This window comes from Budorcas taxicolor, chromosome 17, assembly GCF_023091745.1.
Source record: "Budorcas taxicolor isolate Tak-1 chromosome 17, Takin1.1, whole genome shotgun sequence".
In the NCBI taxonomy this organism is placed as follows: Eukaryota; Metazoa; Chordata; class Mammalia; order Artiodactyla; family Bovidae; genus Budorcas; species Budorcas taxicolor.
Genome location: NC_068926.1, coordinates 55,452,040 through 55,479,561, shown reverse-complemented (window position 1 = coordinate 55,479,561; position 27,522 = coordinate 55,452,040). Strand labels below are relative to the sequence as shown.

At 42.1% G+C, this 27,522-nt stretch overlaps 1 protein-coding gene across 1 annotated transcript in view; it reads right to left on the bottom strand.

The window, feature by feature from the left end:
* Positions 1 to 27,276, bottom strand: part of LOC128062347 (acyl-CoA dehydrogenase family member 10) — a 49,058-nt gene extending 21,782 nt beyond the window's left edge. The window contains exons 1-11 of the mRNA XM_052654798.1: positions 27,205 to 27,276; positions 24,816 to 25,015; positions 20,312 to 20,460; positions 18,751 to 18,945; positions 14,753 to 14,911; positions 13,876 to 14,035; positions 12,286 to 12,427; positions 8,259 to 8,327; positions 6,645 to 6,826; positions 2,002 to 2,152; positions 561 to 706 (exon numbers count right to left, since the gene is read on the bottom strand). Of these exons, the coding sequence (XP_052510758.1) occupies positions 561 to 706; positions 2,002 to 2,152; positions 6,645 to 6,826; positions 8,259 to 8,327; positions 12,286 to 12,427; positions 13,876 to 14,035; positions 14,753 to 14,911; positions 18,751 to 18,945; positions 20,312 to 20,460; positions 24,816 to 25,002 (1,540 nt within the window). The 5' untranslated portion in view covers positions 25,003 to 25,015; positions 27,205 to 27,276. The remainder of the gene's footprint in view (positions 1 to 560; positions 707 to 2,001; positions 2,153 to 6,644; positions 6,827 to 8,258; positions 8,328 to 12,285; positions 12,428 to 13,875; positions 14,036 to 14,752; positions 14,912 to 18,750; positions 18,946 to 20,311; positions 20,461 to 24,815; positions 25,016 to 27,204) is intronic.
* Positions 27,277 to 27,522: the final 246 nt, after the last annotated feature.

The window sequence follows — 27,522 nt, the reverse complement described above, 5'->3', positions numbered from 1 at the left end:
GACTAAATTGGCAGTAAAAGAAGTAATGAGGGGCCTCCAAGTTCCATCTGGACCACAGGTCAGGGTGGATGCATATTATTTTCTATCAGTCATTTGATAAAAAATGGTATTCAAAGAAATCTCACCAAATTATGAAAGATAACTGCAACAGATAAAAAAATCGTACTGATTTTCTTCATTTGTAACATTTTGATGGTTCAGAAGCATATAATATATTCTGTTCCAAGAATTTATCCTAGGAGTATACCTTATATACAGGCAAAGATATTACTATGCAGATATTCACTGCCCTTTTTGTGGAAGCACAGGGAAGTTAGTAAGAATTAACAAAAAAAAAAACTGGAAACAAATACCCAAATAGAAATCAAACCAAATGCCTTGAATGAGTTAATTCTTTAACAATGAAATCCTATGCTGTCATTAAAAATGACATTGTGGAAGAAATACTAAATACCTGAATTTCATGAAGGAGCCCAATCACCAACTACTTCAGCTGAGTTTGCCCAAATCTTTGAGAATGGAGGAGACTCCATCCCTGCTCCCACAGCAGCAGTTCCTACCTGGCTGAATGGGAAAACCGGATGGCAGGTAGTGAGCCAGGCAGTTGTAGGCCACATCGGCAAGAGGGTCGCCTAAGGTAGAAAGTTCCCAGTCCAGGACAGCAAGCACCTCGGCAGTTTCCGGATGGAATAGCAGGTTGTCCAGCCTGAAGGAGCCACAAGGAATGGAGACAGCACTAAGAAAACTGACCACTGGGGAGTGTTCCATGCTGAGTGTTCATTTTGTTGGCCCCTCCAGACACACTTCCCAGCCCTCTGTGCTCCGTGTGCCCAGGAGCCTGCATGGGCTGCGTCCACCAGCTCCCTTGCCCTCTGGCTCAGCCAACGGGGATACCAACAGGCAATGGGAAGGGGGCCTGCGTATTAATTCCTCAGCCCCCTCTCAGCACAAGGCCAAGGGACAACTGTGTTCCTCTCCCAAGGGCCACAGCTTTGGTGAGGCAGCCCTCGCCACCTAGAGACAGTATCCAGGTTCTGGTAATTCTCCTTCCCTGAGATGGTTTTAAAACAGGTCTGCAATTCCTGCCACAAAAGGAAGAGTCTAATCCTTCACCTTTGGAAGCATCTCACTTCTAACAATTATGATGCAGGTGGAAGTGGTGCTGAGTGACTTCCAAGACAAGGATAGAAAAGGTGATCAGCTTCTGCCTGGCCCTCTCCCCTCAGAATACACACCTTTGGAGCCCAGAGCTACCAGGTAAGAAGTCCAGCTACCCAGAAGCTACTATACTGGAGAGTACGTGTGCGTGCAATCAGTCGCTCAGTCGTGTCCGACTCTTTTTGACTCCATAGACTGTAGCCCACCAGGCTCCTCTGTCCATAGAATTTCCCAGGCAAGAGTACTGAAGTGGGTTGCCATTTCCTCCTCTAGGACATCCCAACTCAGGGACTGAACCCACATCTCCTGCATTTCCTGCGCTGGCATGGAGATTCTTTACTACTGAGTCACCTGGGAAGCCCCATACTGAAAAGACTAGTTGAGAAACCATAGATATACAGAGAGAGACTCAGGGAGCCCATCTCTCCTCTGCCCCCGTGCAGATGTGTGAGTGAGCCATCAGGTGATTTCAGCCCCTGGCCTTAAAGTCACTCCAACAAGCCATCTTGTCCCCAGACTGTAGACTCATGAGTAAAATCATTGCTGTGGCTGTTGACAGCAATGCAGTTTTGGAGGTGGTTGTCCTGCAGTAGTTACAACTGGAGTCTGTGCTTGTGCCTTCGGACCTGGGGGTGGTACTAACTCTTGCTGTGGCAAAGGCCCCAAATGTCAATAGTGTCAAACCTGACAAACCCTTCCCTAAAGGCTATGCACAGGGAGATAAGTGTGCATGGATAGTTGTCAGCAGTAAACTGGGGCAAGACCAGCTGCTTCTTTCCCCTTCAGATGCCCTTCCCATCACTTTCCACATCTAAATATCAACCCTCCTCATGCCGAGTCGACCTGAAGTCCCCGTGCACCACTGTGGTCCGCTGCTGCCTGGGAAGGTGGAGGGGCAGCCACTCGATGAGCCTCTCCATTGCTGGAATGGTGCTGGTTTCTGAGGCTCGATACTGCTTGATCCACGTTTGCACCTGCCGTGCAAGATAGTCCCCTGAGGGAAAGAAGATTAGAATATGGTGTGCCATTTCAACAGACTCCAGAGGCTTCAGAAACCAACCACTGCGTGAAACCCTTTGTAATGTCTGAGGCATCTTCATCCCATGACTGGAGAGTTTTCCACTCGATGCTCCTGCTCCCTCCGCTTGGAAGCCACTGCTATTTTGTCTTGGCTGGATCTGTGTGATATGGGCATTGTTTCCAGCCACACAGCCCTCTGAGCCTGATCTCTGGCCCTCTTGGAGATCCTATAAGCTTCCTAACAGCCTTTAATAAATCCTTTCTTAGCTAGAGGACAGTGCTTGGCTAAGAGCATGGACACTGGGATAGATGGTCTGAATTTGGTTCCCAGCCCTGCCATTCTCTCTGTGGTCTCAGGTAGGTTACTTTATGTCTCCATGCCCTTGTTCCTCATCAGTGAGATGGCCCTCATTAGAGTTGTTGGGAGGATAAAATATGTAAGGCCCCTGCAACTATTCCTGGCATGTAGTAATACATGAGCATTTGCTATTATTCAGTTGTTTATTAAGAAACCCAGAGTTACCACAGTTGAGGAACTTGCAAGTTACGGGACCATAGACTAGAAGTGAGTTCTGGAGTTACCTGGCTCACAGTTAAGCTTTTCAAATGATTTAACCTTTCTAAGCCTCCACTTCTTCATCCGTACAATCAGTGTACTGATAACCTATATTCCTTGAACCATTGTGAAGAACAAGTGAAATCCATATATAACATGCTGAACACAGAAGGCTGCTCAATGAATAATGGCCATTATTACTGTCACCGTCATTGCTGTCAAATGACAATTATTGTCACTATTAATAATAAACAATATACTAGGTCCGTGCTTTAAGTCAAGCCCTCACCCCTCATCTGAGAGAAAAATGTTTCCCAGGAGCTTGAGGACAAGGAAAGGGAGACTGGGCTCCTTCCGTGGAGTCAGCTGCACACTCGGAGCATCCATTCACCTGTCATTAGAATGATCCAGCAGAGCTGTAAGAGGCGTGATCAAAACCCACAGGAGTTCAACCCAAAACAAATCAAGCCTTGAGAACTAACTTTCAGTTTTCAGAATTATAGGAAGTAGAAGTCAGCAGTAAATGAAACCATAATCAAACTAAATCTATAATACACTTACCTAGTACCTTTAAAAACTCATTTAAAAAAAATTGGTGAGGGGGTTGTTCTAGACTCCTCAATCAGATCCTGATGTGGAAAACAAACCGAAAAACCTCACTTATAAAAGATACAAGAGGAATAATGAGGAAATCGAATATGGACTGGGTCTTAGATATTCTGAGAAAATGGTAAATTTTCTTGGATGTAATAATGGTGCTGGGGGATGTTCTTATTATTAGGAAATGCATACTGAAGCACTTAGGAGTCAAGTGTCAGGGTCTCTTAATCATGCAGATAGATAAATACCCATTCTTAAAATCAGTCACGGGCACATAGTTATTCACAGCACTACTGAATGTTTCTGTAAGTTTGAAAATTATCATAAGAAATCAAATACTAAAGCCTCCAGGAGCTGAACCTTTGTGGAAGAAGCCCCTCAGGTTAATATCTTATGTGGATTTAGGATGTCCCCCCACCCGCCATGCACACACCACCCCAGTGCTATGCACACTCCCTTCTCGTGGGAAGCAGGTACAGCTGTCCCTGTGTTTCTGCTCTGTTGGCCACTGGCCTCAAGCAGGCCTGCCAAGGCACAAACACCCTTCCTCCCCAAAGCAGCCTGCCCTCTGGGATGAGAAAAGGGAATTATGCTCTCTACAGGTTCTTGGTGGAAATTTTCTTTATGATAACTAGATTGGACCTAAAGGGATCTTTGTCAAAAGTTCCTTTTCATCAGAAATCATGTTTATGTCCTTTTTTTCCCTTACAAATTTATATTTGTTCTCTTCAACAAATCATATATTCACCTGGTTCAAAATTAAAGTGACAAAAAGGTGTACAATAAATTCCCAATCCCCTGCCCAGCCACTCAGCCCTTTTTCCCGAAAGGCAAACCATGTGACCAATTTCTTGGGCATGCTCTTGAGGATATTCTTCACATGTGCAAATAAATTAATTTTATTTAAATGTACCAATTTTACACAAATGGTGTATTAGCTATACACAGCCTGTGCCCTGCCCAGCAGCTGGATTTCTAACATAACTTAAGAAATTACAGGATACTTGAAAAGAATATCTGATGGCCCTGTAGCTCGACCAGTGAATGTAAAATCTGAGGAAGCTGCTTTATGTAATAAGCCTCAAGACATAGCCAGCGGCCCAGGAGCCTGACCCTGAATTATATGAAATCAGACCAGATTTCTGCTTCATTTCTTTGTCAACCTAGTAGGTCAGTGGAAAGTATATCAGAACGGTCCACTTTAAAACTAAAAGGCAAAGGATCCACTCAGCACATAGAAGAGCCCTCCTTAAACTGTTCTCTCTTCACTGTGCAATGGGATGTCACACTGCCCACTGCTTCATGTGACAGAGACTTTGTCCATTCACAGCACTGGAACAGGTGCCATCTCCTTTGCTTGTCATATCAACGCTGTGAGAGGGGCAGGGCAGGGCTTTTTCACTCAACCTCTATTCTTGAGAAAACTATGATAAAGTAATGGGGCTTGCCCAAGGTCACCCCACAAATCAGCACCTAACTTCTGTTCCAGGGCTCTTTCCATCCTGAAACAATAGATCAATAAAGGCAACATCTGTTGTCTTTGCCTACTGGCCCTTTTACTAGTAACTAATGGCAACCCACTTCCGTACTCTTGCCTGGAAAATCCCATGGGCGGAGGAGCCTGATGTGCTGCAGTCCATGGGGTTGCAAAGAGTTGAACACGACTGAGTGACTTCACTTTCACTTTTCACTTTCATGCACTAGAGAAGGAAATGGCAACCCACTCCAGTGTTCTTGTCTGGAGAATCCCAGGGACAGGGGAGCCTGGTGGGCTGCCATCTATGGGGTCGCACAGAGTCGGACACGACTGAAGCGACTTAGCAGCAGCAGCAGCAGGGCTCCAGGTGAAATATAAGATGCTCAGTTAAGTGAAATTTTGGATCAGTTCAGTTCAGTAGCTCAGTCGTGTCTGACTCTTTGCGACCCCATGAACTGCAGCACGCCAGGCCTCCCTGTCCCTCACCAACTCCCGGAGTTTACCCAAACTCAAGTCCTCTGAGTTGGTGATGCCATCCAACCATCTCATCCTCTGTCGTCCCCTTCTCCTCCTGCCCTCAATCCTTCCCAGCATCAGGGTCTTTTCAAATGAGTCAGCTCTTTTGCATCAGGTGGCCAAAGTATTGGAGTTTCAGCTCCAACATCAGTCCTTTCAATGAACACCCAGGACTGATCTCCCTTAGGATGGACTAGTTGGATCTTCTTGTAGTCCAAGTGACTCTCAAGAGTCATCTCCAACAGTTCAAAATTTTGGATAGACAATAAATAAATTATTATAAATATCTTCCAGTGAGACCACCAAGATGGAGGGGAACCACACTAAATTGGTGATTCTGGTCAAAAGTTAGCATTTGATACAGATCTGGCTACAAGTGGAAAGGGCAGAGAACTCCCTTTATTGTGACTGGGAAGTCAGCAAGCCTGCTATGTGGTAGCAAAGTTTCTCAAAGTGTTAGTTTTGAGGCCTCACATCATGTGCCTACAGACTGATAGAATTTTAGGAAACTTGGTAAAAATATGTCAGGAAGTTGATGTACATTGGATACATACTGCAGCATTTGATACAGTCCTAGAGGAATAGGCATGCTTTAGTTAAAAGCAGAGAAAGAACAAAATACAGCTTACTGAGATTCTTTTTAACCACGGTCAGGAATGCATTGAGAGTCAGATAATTTTGAATGCTGCAGGGAAAAGTGAAACTCTTTGGCTCATGCTAAAGTATCTGCATGTAAAAGCACGGAGACGGCTGTGGTGGTGGTTATAAAACCGTGTGCATTTGCCAGAATTCATAAAATGCTACCTTTCAATACAACTGACTTCCAAAAAAAAAAAAAGGAAAAGGGAAATCCTGACAACACAAAGTGCTTACAAGGATGAGTAACAACTGGAGCTCTCAGACAATTAAAAAAAGAAAAAGAAAGAAAAGAGCAGCAACAAATTATACAAATACCTTGGTACAATGGCGTTTAAAAAAATTTATCCCTCTAAAAGAATATTTAGAGGAAATGGTAAAAAATGGAGAAGAAAACACGTATCTTAAGTACTTTAGGCCAGTCAGTATCAGAAAAAAAGAAGACAGTGAGATAAAATTTGAAGGGAAAAGAGATTCTATAGTCCATGGATGGATTTATCTCAGGACAAAACATCTAGGTAAACAACTCCACTAAAATGAAAGTGGATTTCCAAGTAGGATGCTAACAAGCCCACCTCACATTTACCAATGCTGCCTTAAAACCCTGGCACAATAGAAATCATGAAAGCAAGGGACCAATGAGGAAACATCAGCATAGAAGACAAGGGGCCCTGTGCTCACCGTGTTTCCCATAGTCTTCCAGGCCCGCAGCCTTGAGGTCCACACTGTGAATCTTGCACAAGACTCTGTTCATGGCAGTGTAGATGGCCCTCCTCTGGCTGGGCTCCAAGCCTGGCAGAGAGGGGTCTTTGTAGATGAGGCCTGGGCAGTATTCCATCAGATAGAAAGGGGTACCGACAACACTGGGAGGGACACAAACAGGGTGTTTCAGTGGCCTGTGATGTGGTAGGCTGTTAGGGCACTGCTCTGTCCTGTGTGTAAGCTATAAGTGCTGGGTAGGAGTTCAGACCCAGAGTACTGGAAACTTCCTTTTTCCTCTGCATATAAGTGGAAGTTAGAAGTACTCCTTCCAAAAGCTAAGCCACATATAAACATCCCTGTCTACACTTCCTTGCCAGCATGCCTCTCTTCTCTTTGGAATCTACTCGGAATGGGATTGTGATAATATAGGAAAGCAGCATGTTGGGTCAGGGGGTGGGGAGGTCAGGTCTGGAGTCACAGAGAACCAGGCTTAAGTCTCACCTCTGCCCTTCCTAGAATTGTGATCCTGAGGAACATATTAAACCTCTCTGAGCACTGTTTTTACTAAATCTATAAAGCTTCAAAGATTAGCTATAAGAATTAAGGGAGCAATATACAGGGAATGCCTGGCATATGTGTCTGGTTCCATGAGGGTTTGATAAATACCCCTTCTTGTTGTTGACGTTATTTGCATCATTATTCAGTGAAATGAATGGCATACACAACACCCCAAAGTATTAAGGTGACACACCAAAATGTCATTAATCAATCTTTTCGTCACTACTAGAAATCAGTTTAGTACTCTGAAAAGTTGTTTTGAAAATTCTACTGTTATAAATATTCATCCTGGCTTGAAAATTTAAATTATTTTTAGTTTAAGTATAATACTGCTGCTGGAGTTATGAAAGAAAATGTCTTTATTCTTAGGAGATACATGCTGTCTGCAACTTACTTCAAAAGGTTCAGTGAATAATAATTACATACATATGAAATATATTTACTTACTTATAAAACAACTATATAATTATTTATCAAAACAGTAAATTAGAAAATGTTTATATAATTATTAACTATTTCTATAAAATTATTTTATCTATCATACACTTACATATACACACATACATATATATATATACATAGAAAGCAAATGTGGCAAAATGTTAACCGATGTTTTCATCTAGATGAAGTGTAAATGGGTGCTCACTGCACTGTTTTTTCTTCTTTCAACTTCTGTGCATGTTTCAAATTTTTCATAATTAAAAAATCAGGAAAAAAGAGGCTCAGAAAGTATATTATAACACAATTCAAAAACAGTTTAGAAAGCCCACAATAAAAAAATTAATTAAAACAAACAACATGAAGCTAGATGGACGTATGCTCTTTAAATGTTAGAAAAGATGCTTCCTACCAATTCTCCTGAAAGCAGGCATTTATCTTTCAGGATAACTTAAACCTCTCTAGGGGAGGTTGCTATAAAATCTCTTTTCTACTTGAATTTTACTGGTCTTTACTCTAGCAAACTAGAATTTGAGTTAATATATGGACTTTTCTGTAGCGTGAATATACAATGGAAAAAATAAATCTGAACATTACCTTGAGTCTTCACAAAGGTCAAGAACTTTGGGGACAGGGACTCCAGCGTTTGCAAGGGCTTTCATTATCCTGGGAGAACAAAGATGAGAGACACTACTGAATAAGGTGATCAGATTTTCTTGAGATTATTCTTTGATTTTAAAATGGTACATGCAAAAATCAAAATGGAATGCTAAAATTTAAAAATTTCAACTGACCCAAGAAGGCAAAAAGGCAAGGAGAACAAAAGAGAAATGGGACAAAGATCTAATAGGAAAATCATAGATCTGAGTCAAATATATTGATAATTACATTAAATTTAATAGCATAAGCATTCCAATTAAAAGACAAAATAGCATAAGCATTCCAATTAAAAGACAAAAATCCATTTTGTACTGGATACAAAAGCGAGACTTAATGTGCTTTAAATATAAAAACATAGAAAAAATAAATAAAATATGAAAGGATAGAAAGGGAAGTTCCATGAAATTGGTGAGCATAAGAAAGCTAGTGTAACTATATTAATATCAGAAAAAGAGACTTAAGACAAAGAGAAATACTAGAGATAAAGAGAGACATTTCAGAACAATACAAGAGTTAATTCACCAGGAAGATATTATAATCATAAATGTGTATGTGCCTTAAATAACAAGGTTCTACTGTATAGCACAGGGAACTCTATTCAATATCCTGTGACAAACCACAATGGAAAAGAATATGAAAACAATATATATATGTATGACTGAGTCACTCTGCTATATAGCAGAAATTAAACGTAACATTAAATCAAATATACTTCAATTAAAAAAATAAAAAATAAATGTGTATGTGCCTAATAACAGAGCTTTAAAATACCTAAAGTAAAAATGTCATTATTAAAGACAGAAATGGACAAACTGACAATCATAACTGAGACTGCAAAATGCCTTTATCATTAACTGACTTTATCAGACTAACTAGAAGTAGTAAGATAAGAACAACACTACCAACCAACTTGATCTGATGGACAGTTCTATCACACACAACATCCACAGGATATACATTCTTTATGAGTGCACACAGTACAGTCACCAAGATTTATCATGTAATGGTCCATAAAATAAGTCCTAATAAGTTTCCAAGTATCAAAATCTTAGTATTTCCAAGATCTTAATGGAATTAAAGGAACATTAAAAAACATTTCAAACTGTAATAATAATGCTGCTGCTGCTGCTGAGTCGCTTCAGTCGTGTCTGACTCTGTGCGACCCCAGAGACGGCAGCCCACCAGGCTCCTCCGTCCCTGGGATTCTCCAGGCAAGAACACTGGAGTGGGTTGCCATTTTCTTCTCCAATGCAAGAAAGTGAAAAGTGAAATAATAATAATAATACATGTCAAAACTTTTTGGATGCAGATGAGCTTAGAAAGTGATTCATACCTTTGAAAGCTCATGTTAGAAAAGAAGGAAAATGTAAAGCATTTACATTTACAAAATGTAAGGTTATAGCTAAGAAGGTAAAAATACATCCACAGTAAGCAGATGGAAAGGAATAAAGCTCAGAGGAAAACTAAATGAAATAGAAAATAAACAGAAAAATTAATAAAACTAAGCATTTATACTCATCAACACAATGATAAATCCTTAAGTAGACTGATGAAAGAGAGAGAGAAAATACAAATTATCAGTCAATTGCAGGAATCATAAAGAGGGGACATTCCTAGAAATCCTACATACAGTAAAAGGACAGTAAGGGAATATTTTGAACAATAAATTTAATTGTTCATATGAAATGGACATATATAACTTTATATATATTTATAACAACTTTATATATTTAAAAGTATAAACAGACAAATTCCTTGGAAATTACAACTTCCAAAGCTAAGGTAAGTTGCAATAAAAGACCCAAATAATCCAATATTTTTTGAATTGAACCCATAAGCAAAAACCTTTTCATAAAAAAACTCCAGGCCCAGATGAGTTTACTGGTAAATTTTATGAAACATGTAAGGAAGTTCATGGGTTTTTCCAGGCAAGAGTACTGGAGTGGGGTGCCACTGCCTTCTCCTAATGTTTCAATGTGTAAGTCTTTACAAAAAATAAAAAAAGTAGTTAAGACATATATAGTTTGTATCTGTTTCTGCTACATTAAGATTTTATCATATATATTTTATTACAGGCATCCTTTTATTGGCAGCAATCACAGTATAATCATTAAGACTTGGCTATGGAATCCTACTACCCCTGGGTGTGAAGCCAGGCTCCATCCCTCACATACTAGTTATATATCACTAGGCATGTTGCTCAGTTTTTTTAAGCTTCCCTTTTCTATAAAATGGGGGTCATAATAGGACCATATCAGGGGGTTGCTGAGAATTATCTGAATTAATAATATATTCAAAGCATGTATTATAGTGCCTGACACATACTGAACACTCAGTAAGTATTAGCTATTACTATTATTGTTCCAACAAATAGAAATACCAAGGTTTGCAAAATCATTTCTTGATTACTGCATCTATAGGCTATTTCCATTTTTTTAAATTATAAATGACACTGCAGTCAGCATATTAATGCATAAAGGTTTTCTCCCTATTTAGAACTATTTTTTAAAGAGAGATCCTCTATTGGAATTATTAGGTATAAAAATATGACTACCCTGAGGTTTTTACAAATTGTGTTATACTGTTTTCCCAGCTTTCCAAATTTGATTTGGCATTTTATAAGCAGATACATGTTTCATCTTCAAGTACACATTTTATTCCTTTACTAAAATGGAAATTCTGTACATTTTGGATTTTTGGATGTCCTTCAAACAGTCCAGAATTCCTCAGAACACTGGCAAGTTGGAGAGAGTCCCCAAGCAGAATGTATACATAGTGGTAAGTTTCACATTTCAGGGTTTCTCTTCTGTAAGCACATACTATCACATGGGGACATATATAAATATAAATGCTCACAAATAGCTATTGGACTTCTGTGGGCTTCACAAATGAACCCCGAAGCCTTCATAAATGTCAGTCATCAGTAGCTGTAATACAGAGAGTCAGACACAAGGAGCCAAAAAGTCAGAGGAGAGACAGTAAATAATGAGAAAGAGGCCAAGAGCTAAAATCACATTTTCCTGAGTAGTTGCCACAACCTTCCTTCTGCAGAACATGATAGGCTGGAAGGTGGAGGAGGAGGCAGAGAAAGTCTTCTGGGAGAGGAAGCTCCACTCTGGAGCCCAGTCATCACGCTGTTACTCACTGACCAAGGGTTTGAAGCTAGGTTTTTCAACCTACTATGTTTTATTTTGTTTTGTTTAATATTTATTTATTTTGTCTGTGCTGGGTCTCCATTGCTGTGCACAGGTTTCTCTAGTTGCAGAGAGTGGGTGCTACTCTTCAGGGTGGTGTGCATGTGGGCTTCTCATTGCGGGGGCTTCCCTTATGGAGCACCGGCTCTAGAGTGCTCAGGCTTCAGCAGTTGCAGCTCCTGGGCTCCAGAGAGGAGTCTCGGTAGCTGTAGCCCCAGGGTTAGTTGCTCCGAGGCATGTGGGATCTGCCCAGACCAGGGATCGAACTGGTGTCCCCTAACCAGTGTTCCCTGCATTGCAAGGGAGATTCTTGTCCACTGGACCACCAGGGAAGCCTCAACCTACTATGTTTAAATTTTCCTATTTGTGAAGCAAGAGATTTTACTTGGGATGGGTTATAACACATTTATTGTTTTAAACATCTTATTATGAAAAATATCAAACATATACAGAAGTAGGAAGATTCACATATGGAATCCCAGGTTTCAACAACTATCAACTCATGGATAGTTTCAACAACTATCAACTCAACTCTTTGGGCAATAGCCCCATTTAGTAGAATCTCAAAAAGTCTTGTTTCCTACAAGTTTAGATAGAGAAAACAAGCTCCTAAAATTAAGTGACATGTTCTTATCTGAAATAATTATGGAGCATCATACTTATAATTTTAAATATCTCAAGACACTATGATGGGGTGCTGACTTGCCAGCCCAGGGGCTGGGCTGTGGAAACTGGGGACAGCGAGCACAACTCTCACCCTGAAAATTTACCTGAACTCCCTCTCTACTGCATGCGCGGATGGAAGGAGTGTCCCAGGGGGTTTCTTCCTCAGAACCAGCTGATGATTAGCCAGCTTGACATAGTAGGTGGGATTTGACTGCCCATGATCAAACTGAAGGAGTTCCAATGGGCCTGTAAGTTTGAAAGCAAGGAAAACTCAAACCAGCTCTGGAGGACAGATGTGGACAGAGACTCTTTCTTTCTAATGAGTACTGCACATGGACAAAGAGCATCCTGATTTGGAATGCACTGTAAGGAAAGCATCTCCTCCCTGGGTCCCAGACATGACTGGGTCAAATCTCCAATGTCACATTATAATGTAGCAAAGGCCACTGAATTTACATCACAACAATTTTCACTTTGTGCAGGGAGGTGTCCAGTTTGGCCTTCCTGCCTATTTCTGCTCCATGAAAAAAGCTTTATAGTTCTGTGTATCAACCACAAGCACAGTCATGGCAACCCATCTTGCTAACTGGAATGCTTTAAGCCAAGGACAAAAGGTGCCCTTGTGTGTCCCTCACCCCATGTTTGGGCACATCACACCTGATACTCGTGTGACAGCTGAAGCAGCTATATAGAGGCCTGCTTTCAGGAGATGCAATTTCCCATTCCATCAAGCTAAACTGTGAGGCTCCCTTGCAGAAACAGTTTATATAGGGACTCTGCACTTCCACTCCAGTATTCCTGCCTGAAGAAGCCCCATGGACAGAGGAGCCTGGTGGGCTACAGGCCATGGGGTCCCACAGAGTCCGACAGGACTGAGCGACTAAGCACAGCACTTCCACTGCAGGGGCCACCAGAGGGGAAACTAAGATCCCACAGCCACAAAGCCAAAACAAAACAGCAACAGAAAGAAACAGCCTAATTAACTCTGGTCTTCCCAATGAGACGAACTTGACACATAAGATTCATTTCACTTGATCAGAAGAACAGGCAGTGGGAGTTTGCCTGAGTTGCCTGGTCTGGTCAGAAAGGTTCCCTCAACTTTGTAAAGGCTCTACAACAATCCATCAAGGGAAAAAAATCCTCACATGAAGCTGCATACAAAGAGTACTTCCAAGGATCAAACTTTATCACCAGGTAGAAATTTCTTCAAAAGGTCATGAAACTATAATAAAAAATTTTTTTAAAAAAGTTATTGAAGCACCTGTTTTTCTGAGGGTGGAATATGGAAAAGAAGAGAGGGACCTTTGAAAGATGAAGACAAATTGTCTCATTTTAAACTCATGAGACTTTTTAAGTCATCTTCACAAAACAGGGTGTCATCTCAAAAATATCAGAAAGACCCAAACACCCTAGGCACATACTGCAAGTTCTTCTCCCCCAGGACAGCTGTTTGCAGGCAACTGCTGCCACGCCATGGTCTCATGTGGAACAAGGGCCAAGTACACTCTGGGGACCCATAGAAAAGGAGGTCAGTGCTTCTTCCCAAGCAAAACAGAGAAGCACCCGGGTATGCAGAGCCCAATGGCTATTTTCTTCACTACATGGCATCTTTATCTCCAGTATATTCCACTAGAAGAGAAAGTGAGAGCCAGACTGAAAGCCTAGCCTCTACCAAAATGCAGAAACTTAACTACCTGTGGTTTGGGTCCCCAGTAAGTCTTTGAGGTACTTCTCCAAAGTGTCTTTGGGAATTTCCATTGTCTTTCTCACAGGGCGAGTGTTTGGAACGGCCATTCTCAATGGAAATCCCAAAAGAGTTTCCAATTCTTTTACTGCAGTCTCTGGGTCATCGACCTGGTTTCAAAGAGAATATTGAGCATGGATCCCCAGACAACCCTGACCTCTCCTCCTACCTGTTCTCTAAGAGGGTACATTTTTAGAGGGAAATATAAACAAAAGCCAGTTCTCTAAGCAAGGACTTTGGAGCCAGCATAATCAGCTCATGAAAAAGCCTCAGAATGACTTTCCTCCCCCATTTAATTCCTAACCACATTAAACTCTTTTATCTGCTGGAGAGAGTGCCAGTTAAAAGTTCATTAATACTCCCTTGTGCCAGGAGGGCAAAATATTGTACTGGAGTATCCATTCTGCCCCTATAGGCCCATCACCTAATAATGAAAACCTAAATGTAGAAAGCTGAACAGAGACCACCGCCCCCTCGCTCAGCACACACACACACATGGCTTCTCCTGTTTCAAAGCACTGAAGCGGTCCAAGTAGCTGGTAGTTGAACAGCATCAACAGGCCAGCAGGACTGTCACCCAAAATGTCTTAAGCCTGCCATTCACCTCCCTGTGTAACTCTTTTCTCAAAATGCCTTCTTACTTCCTACTGAAAATATAAGCTGCTAGTCAACTAGACCTCGTAATTTAAAAAAAAAAAAAAAAAGACTGTGGCAGCAAGGGCAAAAACCACCAGAGGCAACTCCAACTCTGAGTGTAAGAGGACTATACTGAAATACCTACACTAGTGCCTGAAGCACAAAGGGGTTCAAAAAACAGTGACCATTACCTTAATGGTGTGAATACCAAGGCTGGCAGCTGCTTTTAGATTTGGTCCAAGATCATCAAGAAGGATGGACTCAGAAGGCTGCCGGCCAAGCCGCTCCAAGCACAGCTTGTATATCCTGGGGTCTGGCTTGCAGACACGTTCCAGGCAGGATTCCACAACCTGAGGGAGAGGCAGGAAGGAGAGATGAACATCCCTAAAAGTGGTGTTCCCATGTTATACCCTGGTATTTTTTTTGAAAAGAAGACCAGAGGGAGAGTGGAGATTTGTCATAACAGGTAACTTAAGAATGTCATAATATAAAATGATGTTGCTTTTTTAAGTGGAGTGATTTGGATATACTCATCAGGAAACTGGAAACACTGATAGCCATCTTACCCATCTTAACAGTAGCTGGGAAACTTAGTGAAACTGGAAGGTGTTCCAAAATGACACAGCATTCTGCTCATGTTAAGTATCGTGGCTGCATGGAACAGAAGAAAAGCTGCATATTTCAGTTTTAGGGTAAGTATTTCACCATGTTTTCAGAAAGAAAGGCAGTATTTACTGTTTTGAAAGAAACATGACTTTAATATCCATATTTCAGAAGTGAAAAAACAAAGAGCTATATTCAACCTAGACAAAAGGACTAACACCAGAGATACTGTCAGTGGCAAAGACAGGTTTCATGCAAAGAGCCTCCTCTATCCTGAGAACCTTGCCTCAAACTCTATCTAGTCCAGAACTGGTGGGGGGCATCTGAGGGTTCAGGAGAACCCTGAAAAGCTGTCTCAGTGTCAGGCTACCTCTGATCCAGCAACCCCCGGAAGTCCTCTGACATTGACCCCAGGGCTTAATCTCCTGTGAGTAGGTCTAAAACAGCCATAGAGGCCTGTAACCAATACCCTCTGGGTCTGTCCTAAGAATAGAACTAAATCCCTCATTCACTCCTGAACTGACCCTTGCTCTCCAAGATCAAGGACAAATCTGAGGACCCCTCCCTCTCCTCCAAATTCCCACTGTTCAAGGTTGGAGGAGAACTGCCCTTTCAGGTAAATAAATGTTGAGTAACTTACTCTTACTTATTCTTCCTAAGGACCTGAATGAGCTAAAAGAAAACAGAGAAATTCCTTCTGAAGAAAACCTCAACAGTGGGCAGTGGAGAAGCCAGATGTTTCAGACACCAGTGAAGGCATCACATGACAGGAAAGGAGCACATCTGGACAGCTGAGACAAGAGGTGAGAGGGGAGCAAACTCTGAGGACCTGGGCCACATCTGGCAAGCAGACACCTCCTCTCAGGTGATTGTATCGGGGGAAGGGAAAAAATTCTTGAGATTTAAATTGGATAAGACCCCTGGCCTTTTCCTTATGTTCTGTTTTGCAAGATAAAAAATTTCTGGGGTTCTGTTTCACAAAAATGTGAATACACCTAATATTCTTGTGCTATATCGTTAAAAACTGCTAGAATGGTAAATCTTAGATGACACGTTCTTGACAATAAAATATAATGTAAACGTTTTTACTTAAACAAATTAGAGGACCAAAATTTAAAAGCCACATTCACCTCAGCAGAAACAGAATCCTATCATATTATTGAAAAGTTTAGGAACAGCTTCCAAAGATGATGGGGATCATAGGAATGGTTATATTAGCTTTGCGTGCAAGCTAAGTTGCTTCAGTCACGTCCAACTCTTTGTGACCCCATGGACTGTAGCCTGCCAGGTTCCTCTGTCCATGGGATTCTCCAGGCAAGAATATTGGAGTAGATTGCCATGCCCTCCTCCAGGGGATCTGCCTGACCCAGGGACTGAACCCACGTCTCTTCTCTCTCCTGCATTGGCAGGTGGGTTCTTTACCACTAGCACCACTTGGGAGGCCCAGATATACTTCTATCAAAATAAGTATTTTTCCTCATAGCTTTAGAGGATAAAAACGTACACTCTTGCTCTTGAGGAAACAGATTTTCAACACTCCAGGTCGCCTGCAGACCTAAGATATGAAAATGGATCAGAAAAAGCTGCCTGAAAGCACCTACCAGAGAGTCTGTGAAGTCTGCATAAATGAGTCCATCATGTTAAAGAAGCTCACAAGTCCTTAAACACTTGAAGGGCCTAGTGTGAGCCTGGCAAACTTATTTTGTCCAGATCAAGATAATAATCCCCATTGCCACACTGGAGGGAAGGAATCTCTGAAAATAATCTGCCAGGCACTCTGTAAAGTGCTTTGTATGTATTATAGTCTGGGATCCACACAGCCACCCTAAAGAAAGAAAACTGCTGCTCCTGAACCACAGGTAAGGAAACTGCGGTTCAGGGAATCAGAGCTACTGCCCACAGCAAGCTGCAGACAGGATCCAAATATGGCTGAGGTCCCTGAGCCCCCAAAGGGGAGGATGCTTGGAGAAAGGCTGTGCTGTGGACAAGCCAGGAAACCAAGAATCAAAGTGGGTAAGGAGCCAGGCAAGGGTACAGAGGGAAGAGAACTCTTATCTTGACAGGGTTTGTATAAGGATGAATGAGGAGGTGGGAGGTGAAGAGAGCATTAGGCTGGGTGGTTAATTTCCCATATTTGAACTCTGAATTTCCGCTCGTCTGTTTCAATAGTTGTTTCTTTGTTTGTTTGTTTTTTTTTTTTTTTTGTGGCCATGCTGCATGGAATGCAGGGTATTAGTTCACTGAAAAGAGATCGAACCTGCCCCCTGCAGGGGAAGCAGAGTAGGGGACTACCAGAGAAGTCCCCTGATTACATTTTATGTTCTAAAATATCACTATCCAACAGAAATTTCTACAATGATAGAAATGCTATATTGCCCAGTCTGACACAGTAGCCACTAGTCACATGTGGCAGCTGACCACCTGATATGTGGTGAATGCATATTCCTGAGGGCAGGACTTCTGTCAGTTGCATTGAACACAGTAGCCCTTCATGCCTAGCCCATGCCCAGTACACAGCCACTGCTGTGAAAGAATGTGTTTTCTGACTGAAGTTTAAGTTAGTCATCTGTCAATAATTTCTATCTGTCCCAGGATAATGATAAGATACTTCCTTTGTGGAAAATGGGGAGTCTTTCACAGAAGTAACCTCCTGGCACAGAAGACCACCTCCTGACTCAGAATCTTCTCAGATATACTTCCTTTGAGGAAAATGGGGGAGTCTTTCACAGAAGTAACCTCCTGGCACAGAAGACCATCTCCTGACTCAGAATCTTCTCAGGTCCTTTGACAGTCTAGCCCTTCACACACTGTCCCATATGGCAGCCCCTAGTCATTTGTGATGATATGCATTTCAGTTGAAATAGAATTTAGTTGCTCAGTGCCACTAGTCACATTTTAAGTGTTTAATAGCCATGTGTGTGACTAGTAGCAACTATATTAGACACTTCCTTTCCTGCAGTAAGTTTGTTTGCTCAGCAATGGTATAAGGATTAATGCCATAGAAATAGAGGGCAATGGGGTTGGTCTTTGAAAAGATCAAAGGGCCCATTAAAAGGTGAGGGCTGATCAAAGTACATATGTTATCTGATGCTGTTGTTGTTATATGAGTTCAGTTGTGTGCAACTCTTTTCAACCCCATAAGCTGTAAGCTGTCAGGCTCTCTGTCCATGAAATTTTCCAGGAAAGAATACTGGAATGGGTTGCCATTTCCTACTCCAGGGGCTCTTCCCAACCCAGGGATTGAACCTGTAGCCCTTGTGTCTCCTGCACTGGCAGGCAGATTCTTTACTAACTGTGCCACCTGGGAATCCTTGATATCTGATGACTAAGGTTCAAGTCCAGATGAAAGGGAGTCTCTGAAGCTGAGGTTTCACCCAGTTATCAAAGCCCATAAATAACCTTGCTCACAGCTCAGTGATACTTTGCAAGTTCTCTTTCCCACCTATCATGTCTAATCCTAACTCAGTCAACTGTGTGAATAAACAAACCCATCCATTCAAGACCTTATGAGAGGCAGCGTTAATGCTGCATCCTAAAGTAAGGACAGAGACTTGATTCAGATTGTTCTGGGTCCCTGTCAGCTTACCACATCAAACTGTTTCCGGTCCAGGGGCAAAAAGCTCTTCCCATTGGGAAGATAAAAATTATTGCTCAAGACTGCAGTCTGAAGGCCTTTAGCCCGAATCTGAGATATGGCCTCAGTCATCACTGGAAACTGCTTCGCCACTCGCTCACTGGTCAGCAGAGAGAAAAAGGAGTCCACGGGCACGGAGGTCTTTGACTAAGATTGGAGGTAGGGAGAGAAGAGAACCAGCCATCATTAAGAATAAGAACAGCTTATCACCAACACAGAAAAACACATATTCCAGGCCTCTGGCTTGCTGCCAAAAGGAATTCTCTTTCAGCCCTGGTGCAGAACTTTGCATATAAGGTTGAAAAAAGTTTCTTAGAATTAGAATTATAGTGGTTAGGGAATGGAGCAATTTATATCAATATTCCAGTTAAATGAATTCTTTATTTCACTCATTCATTGTCAATTTCAAAAAGATTCTGAAGACTCTAAGAGGATACATGAAACCCTAAAAGTGAATTAAACAGATGTAATTTAATTTTTAATGACCCAGAGATTTGATGATTCTGCATTGTCTCAGCTTCAGCATGACAAACTGAATGTCAGTTTCTGATCAATTTTTGTGATTTTTAAATTCAGTCTCTGTGGATTTTAAAACCTCTTATTTTATCATGTTTCAAAATTTGCAATGGCAAGCCTGCTATTTTATACACACAGACTTATTTTACAACAGCTTTATTGAAATACAATTCATATATCACACAAGTGGCGCATTTAAACTGTAAAATTCAGTGCTTTTTAATATATTCACAAAGGTGTAAAACCTTTAAGACAGTTTTAGAACATTTACATCATCCAAAAAAGAAACATCATACCTATTAGCAGTCACTACCCATTCCTCTGCCTCCCTGCCCCCAATTCCCCAATACTCCCAGTCCTAGAAAATAACAACTCTATTTTCTACTTCTATAGATTTATCTGTTCTGGGTATTTCATATACGTTGAATCGTACAGTATGTAGTCTTTGGGGCTGGCTTTCTATGACTTAGCAGAATGTTTTCTATATATATATAAAAATATTTATTCATTTACTTAAAATTGTGGTAAGACCACATAACATCATATTCACTGTTTTAACCAGTTTGGATAACATTAAGGACATTCATTGTTATCTAACCAAAACCACCATCCATCCACAGAACTTCACTATGTTTTAAATTATATTTTAGCAATTATATTGTGACGGTATGGGAGTTAATATAAATAAAGAGCTTAGAACAATGCATAGTCCAGAGAAAGGCTCAATGTTATCACTGCGTTAAACAAGCTTTCTGATCAAAGCCATTATGCAACAATTCCAGTTTCACATAAACAATAGCTAATATACATAATATTTTATTTTTCATTCATGCAGTTAAAATTGAGTACCTGGGGATGGAAGAAATAACTTAAAATCTTATAATGGGTTATTAGGTTTTCCCTTCTTCATTTTTAGCTTAACCAATTTAATGGATGAGTGTTGCATCCACTATTCTAGACGAAAGAATATTGAAATTCAAGTGTGTTTATCACTTACAATTTCAGAGCAAAGTCTCCCAAATTCTTGTAAGAAATCTTTTGTTGTTATCTCTGCTCTCATAAATTTCATCCAGGGCCCATTTTCGCCACCTGAGATCAAGGCCTTCACTATAGTTCCAGAAGGGATATGATTCTGTACCTCCCACTCTACCAAAAGTAAAACACATGGTAAGTGAAACGATATATGGACAAACAGCTCAAGTTTGGGGAGCAGGGTAGTTACCACACAGGTTCTGTGGCATCACTGTGGTGCCAGGTGGGTTCTATCGGGAATTCAGAGAAATTCAGGAAATGGAAAATCTCAGCCTTAGACCTCCCAGGGAACAGCAGTAATAATTTGTGTGACTGAGGGGACACTGCTGCCAAGCATCAGTCCACGCCACCAGCTTGAGATGACGCCGGACACTACTTTATGAACTTTCTTCCCTGGTCTCTCATTAGCTGGTTCACATGTATTAGGTCAGGCTTCGCAGGTAGTTCAGAGGTAAAGAATCCACCTACCAATGAAGGAGATGCATTTCATCCTCAGGTTGGCAAGACTCCCTGGAGAAGGGAATGGCAATCCACTCTAGTATTCTTACCTGGGAAAATTCCATGGACAGAGGAACCTGGCCACCTACAGTTCATGGGCTCTCAAAAGAGTCGGACATGACTTAGCAACTAACCAACAACAGCAACAATATATTAGGTCACTCACATGGTCCTGGCACGTGGTATGGAAGTACATGAGGGAATAAATCAGATTCTGACAACATTCCAAAACAAACCCTTCATTTGGTAAACTGAAGTAATCCTTCAGGGCAGTGTAGCTGGTACACTGAAACATTCGAATGGAGGATGGTGTCTTTGAAAAATAACAAAATTCTGTCTGTAAAGAGCCAAAGCAGTGGATGGATTACTATTGTGTACTTGGGGAAACGCTGGGATAGTGGATACTTTTTCCTGTACAAGAGGGTTTTCTCTTTCTATAACATACCTGCTTATAGGGCAAAAACATGTAGCATCCATAATTATATCTAAGATATAAGATACTTAACACAAAGTTTTTGTTTAATGTAGTGGCTGTGCCTGAAAATATTTCAGACAACACAGAAAGGTATAAAAAAGAAAACAGAATGACAAAGCAATCTCATTCTTCAGAAATCACCAACAGGACCAACTCAGTATGTCTTCTAAGAACAGCAGGTCTTTTAAAACTCAACCCAAATAATACCTCTTTAATTTTAGAACTAAAGTTAGAACAATTTTTAGGATCTTAAGAGTTGGTAAGCATGCAAGGAAAGGCTCTCTCTCCTACGCTGCTGCTGTGGGTGAAAATAAGCACAACCGCTATGGAGTGCAACATGTTAAATGCACATTTACAATTGATGTAGCAATTCTGCTTCCAGGAATTTCTCCCAAAGATATATTTATAAATGTAAGCAAAGATTATGTATACCACTGTTGGGCAGACTGCTTACAGGGAAAACTAGAAACTTACATGTATGTTAATAAAGGGCTTGTTAAAGCGACCATGGTACATTCATATAATGTAATGCCACATAGATGTTAAAAATGTGTAAACTAGGTAACAGGTCAGCAAATTATGGCCTGGGGGCCAAATCTGTCTCCGATCTACTTTTGTGGATAAAGTTTTACTATAACATAATCACACCTACTTGTTGACTATTGCTATGGCTGCTGTTGGCTCCAACAGTAGAGGTGAATAGTACCCCTGACAGAAAAAGTTTGCTAATTCCTGAACTAGACCTATGCCTGCTATTGTTGTTGGTTAGTCACTAAGTGGTGTCCGACTCTTTGCAACCCAATGGACTGTAGCCTGCCAGGCTCCTCTGTCCATGGGATTCTCCAGACAAGAATACTGGAGTGAGTTGCCATTCCCTTCTCCAGAGGATCTTCCCAACCCAGAGACTGAACCTGAGTCCTGCATTGGCAGGTGGATTCTTTACCACTGAGCTACCTGGGAAGCCCATGCCTACTGATGTAGAAAATTTGGCAAGGTATTTTACTAGGTCAGAAAAAAAGAAAGGTACATCTAACAGTTTGTATGAAAAGCGAGAGTGGTAGTCACTCAGTTGTGTCCAACTCTGTGATCCCATGGACTGTAGCTCGCCAGGCTCCTCTGTCCATGGAATTTTCTAGGCAATAATACTGGAGTGGGTAGTCATTCCCTTTTCCAGGGGATCTTCCCAACCCAGGGACTGAACCCAAGTCTCCTGCATTGCAGGCAGATTCTTTAACGTCTGAGTCACCAGGGAAGCCCAAACAGTTTGTATAGCATGACCCAATCAGTGTAGACACAGTACGTACACGTACACACACACACACACACACACACACACACACACACACGTTCCTGTGTATATATTGGGAATTTTCGGAAGGATAAACAAATTTTTCACAATGATAACCAATGAAGGCTAGAACTGCGAGGAAGGGATGGAGGTGACAATAAGAAATTGACCTTTGTATTTTTTAAATCCAAAGTATGAAATATACTTTTAGTACCAGCTATTTAATAAATATGGTTGGCATAAGTGAGTTTCTGAATAGAAAAAAATTAATTAAATCTCTATTTCTCACAATTACAAAAATGAATTCTCAAAAGACTAAATACCCAAATCAGGAAAGAAAAAAAAAAAACCTCTTAAAGTTATAAAACAATATACGACATCTTTATGAATGTCAAGGAAAGAAAGACTTCCTTAGCCTAGACACTTTACACTCAAGCCATAAAGAAAAACACAGATGATTTTGATGACAAGAAAAATGAAAATCCTGGTATTGCAAAAACATTATAAGATAAAAACACAAGTCAATAACAACCACAAGCCTTACTAAGTACTCAAAAGATTCCGGGCACTGCTGAATAACATACCATTTAAAAGTATAAGCAGGATTTGAAAAGGCAGAGGAGGCAAGGAAGGGTAGCTTCAAGCAGAGGGAACAGAACCTGCAAAGGCACAGGAGTATAAACACATTTGGCAATTTTAAAGAGCATCAAGTAATTGAAGGTAGCTGAAATGTGGGTGTACATGGCAAATGGTGTGAAAAAAGGACATGAGAGCTGTTTGTGAGAGGCCCTGGAACCAGGTAAAGCTTCCGGTCTTGAAGGGAAAAAAACTGCAGGCAGTCAAGTATCTGAAGCAGAAGAGGGAAGGGAGAAGATGTGATGTGTGTTTTAGAAGGGCAGTTCTAGGGGCTGTGTGGAGGGGGTGTAAAACCCAGAGGCGAGAGGTAGACTTAGCAGTTAGGAGGCTGCTGTGATCAAGCAGGTGGAAGAATTGAGGGATATAACATGTGCAGCGGCAGTAGCAGTGGAAAGAAGAGAACAGCTTCTCAAGGTATTCTGGAAAGAGCTGAGAAAATTCCTGCCAAGTGATCTTGATGTTCGCTGTAAAAGCAGAGATTCAGCGATCTGCCAAGGTTTGGTCTGGAGAAGTATGATGGCTCCGAGGGGAGTTTGGAACAGCCCTGTAGTAAGTTCAAGGAATATCAGTGGAGGAATAGAGAGCCTGAGGGCTCACTTGCAGCTGAGCTAAAAAACAAAACAAAACAAAAAATAGCTCAACCAGTTAGCAAAGCTTGGTAATTTTTCAACCAGGGGCACAGAAAACCTGACCTTGGGTTGATTTAGCATACAAAACTGCCCAATCAGCAACCACAGTCTGTCAAAAGAACAGAGACCTCTGGTCCTTCCTAGTGGCTAGAATGCACATGTGATGGCAGAAAGTGAAGCAGCCAAACCTAATCCACGAGGTGAGAGTGGAAATGGGGTGTACTCACAGCAGAGCAACACAAGGAAAACAGCCCCGGGCCCTGATACCACAGAGCAACACACTAGCCCAAGACACACACCTGGACTTTCACATAAAAAACACATTTAACTTCAATCTTGTTTCAGTCAATGTTTTGTTAGGTTTTCTAACACTTCAAGCCAAACAAATCAAATTTAATTCAGTTCAACTGAGTGCATAAAAAGGTAATACCAAAAAGGGCTGAAAAAGGAAGGATCAGAGCCTAGAGGTTTGTCTTGTAACAAAAGCAGGTTTAGAGGGAGGTTGATGGAAGAGGAAAGGTTGTGATCACAGTGGGGAAGGCGGCAGATTTCAGCATTCACAAGTAGTTCTCGGGGAAAGGTAGTTAAATTCTACCTATAACATTGACAATAACAATGGCAGCTTGTCATTTTTTGAGAAGTTCAGATGAGCCAAGCACTCATTCTGCTAATCAAGTGCTTTCCATGAATAATCTCACTTAACCATCTCCTAGCACCAAAGATGTACAGACCATTAGCCCTAATTTAATGATGAGGAAACTAAGACTCAGAGAAGTGAAATCACTTGCCCAAGATCCTCAGCAGCACTAACTGTTGCTTGGAATTTGATTCAAGAGCAAGAATAGCACCCACTGAGACACACTGTCATCTCCCCTCACCACCCTGCTTTCCCCCACCCCCACGTACTCCGGTCTCCCAAGGTGAAGGAGAATGAAGAGCTCACCTGCAGCCACTCTCCCTGGAGAAGGAAGCAGAACTCCACCCATGTCAAAAATCACTGCTCTGTAGGGGCCACCTCCAGAATGTGTCCATCTCCAGGCTCCCGGGTGCCTGCCCTGGACGTGTTTCAGGAAGGCCGCCCTCCAAGCCCGCTGGAGCTGGGAGGACTGCAGAAGCTGCCTTAGGCACATGTTGGGGCCAAGGCTGTGAAGCAGAAACAGGACATGATTAGCCTTCACTGCCTCCAAGTCAACCTCCATCCTGGCACTCAGGGTGCCACCTGCACGTCTACTCTGACTTCCAACCAGCGTTTCAGACACAACCAGAGCTGAACTCAGTGTCTCTGCCCTCCATGACAACTCCTGTCTTCCAGCCAGACACCTCCATTCTGGTGCTCAGTGTGACTGGTCATTCCTCCCAAAGCTCTCTATCTACTCTCTTCATTCCCACTGCATGATCTCACTCACAGACCTTTGCAGCAGCCTCCTAAGTGGTCCCCTTGCCTCTTCATTCAAAATTGCAAATTTGATCATGTCCTACCCCATTTAAAATTTCCAGTGCCTCTCCACTGTCCTCAAGATAAACTCTCAGCCCCTTAAGCCACCTGAAAAGGCCCTCTGAGAACTTCTTCTCCCCTCTGGGCAGCAGCTCTCCTTTGTACTTCACCTTAGCCTGGGTGATCTCAACACTCACGTCCACAGCAGCTTCACTGAACACATGATGCCCTCCTCCTGTGGCCAGGCCTTAGCATATGCTGTTTCCCTGGCCTGAATGCTCCCTTCCATACATTACCTGGATAACTGCCCATTGTCCCTCAGGTTGTAGTTTGCCTGTCACTTCCTTCATGAAACCTCTTCTGGCCACCAGAAGAGACAGATGAGCAGTCTCTCCTGTACTCTCTCAGGGTGCCCTATACTCACCTCCTCTTGGCACTCATGATGCCACCACACTATCATCCCTCCTACAGAGCAGGGCAATGACCTCCTGATCTTCACTGCCTCTTTTCTAAACTTACTTTCAACAAGTTCGGGGAAAAAAATAACATACACACAACAGGTACGTGTATATATAGATACATAAACATTTTCACATGAATAGACATAAATGTGGCAAAATGTTAATACTGAAAGGCACATGATGAGAGGTATATGAGAGATCATTGTACTATTGTTTCAAATTTTTTAGAGATCTTAAATAAAAACCTGGGAAAACAACAACAACAAAATTCTACTCGCAGCCAGTTCCCCTTGAAAATCTTGAAGTTTCTCATATGATGTGTTTCTCATATGATGTCTAAGAAGCCGGTTAGAGCAAAACGGGTTGGTAAGACAGCCTGCATGTTCATGGGAGTCACCTCAGTGCCACCATAAGGACTAAATAAAGTATAAAAATCTAAAGAAAGAATTCTTACGAAGTAAATGTTCAAGATGATACAGTGTGTTTCTTATGTAATTGGAAATTTGCTGGATTGGGGCATGAATGCTGAAATGTAAAATGTAGAGATTATTTGCATTTTGGGTTTTACTTATGTTCTTATGCCAAGGCCAAAGTTAATGATGGAAGGAGAAATTTATTTATAGGCTCCAAAAGTGTCAACATGTTCTGTGTGAGGGCTTAACAGAGATGAAAAGGGTGTCTGGACCTGAAAGGTTGACTTTCATTCTCATTGAAGACATCATGAAAGTGAAAGTCGCTCAGTCGTGTCCGACACTTTGCAACCCCATAGACTATATAGTCCATGGAATTCTCCAGGCCAGAATACTGGAGTGGGTAGCAGTTTCTCCGCCTCATACTCCTGCTAATGGATAATTCGGCAACTCTCCCATCACTGGCTTCCTTCTTCCTTCCAACTAAAGATGACGCTTCAGTTCTAGCCACGTACTGATTGCGGCTCATTTCATCATCACAGCTGTACAAAGACACTAAGTCAAGTTTACGCAAAACTTAAGGTCACGAAACTGGTGATCAGGGTCTATTCCACAATCATCAACGTATCTCTACCGCCGCAACAGAGCCTGGGCTCTCAGTAAACTTTAAGAGATTAGTTAAGAGATTAGTCCGGGAGGGGGGCCCAGATGGATCGCCAGTTCAGGGCACTTAACCAGCCCACCGTCCTACCTTAACAGAATCAGAAACACTGCAACTAGTGCCAACTCCCCAGGCGGATTCAGCTCTCTGAGCCTCAGCGCACCTATCTATAAAGCGTGGCTGACACAAAGCAGCTCTGCCTACAGCTGGAGCGAGATCAAACACGACAAAAAGAGACCAGAGCTCGGGTCTCTGCAGGGAGCGGGTTCCTCCAACAATCGGAGACCTAGCGGAGCCAGAGACTCCTCGCCGTCAGATAAGGCGGGCTGAGGGCACGTCCTCTCAGGCCTGGGAGCAAAACCCACCGATCCTCCTAAATAGTGTCCAAGTGTCCAGGAACCCTGTGACGTGCCTCCTCCAAGTCCTCTTGGAGATCCTGACCAGTGGACGCGGGTTCACCTCGGAGCAAACACGGCCGTCACGTGGGCGCATCCAATCAGCGAGCCCGCTGATCCGCGCTTGCGTAAACCTCAAGGGTCAGCGACGGTGGCCGGCAGGCGGCAGTGAAGGTTTTGGCTGTAAGCGTTGCACGTAGAGCCGGTGGCGCTGAGGTGGCGGCGGCGGTGGCGCTACCTGCTCCAGGGCTCTCATCCTCAAGGCTCCCCTCCCAGCCTCGCCTGAGC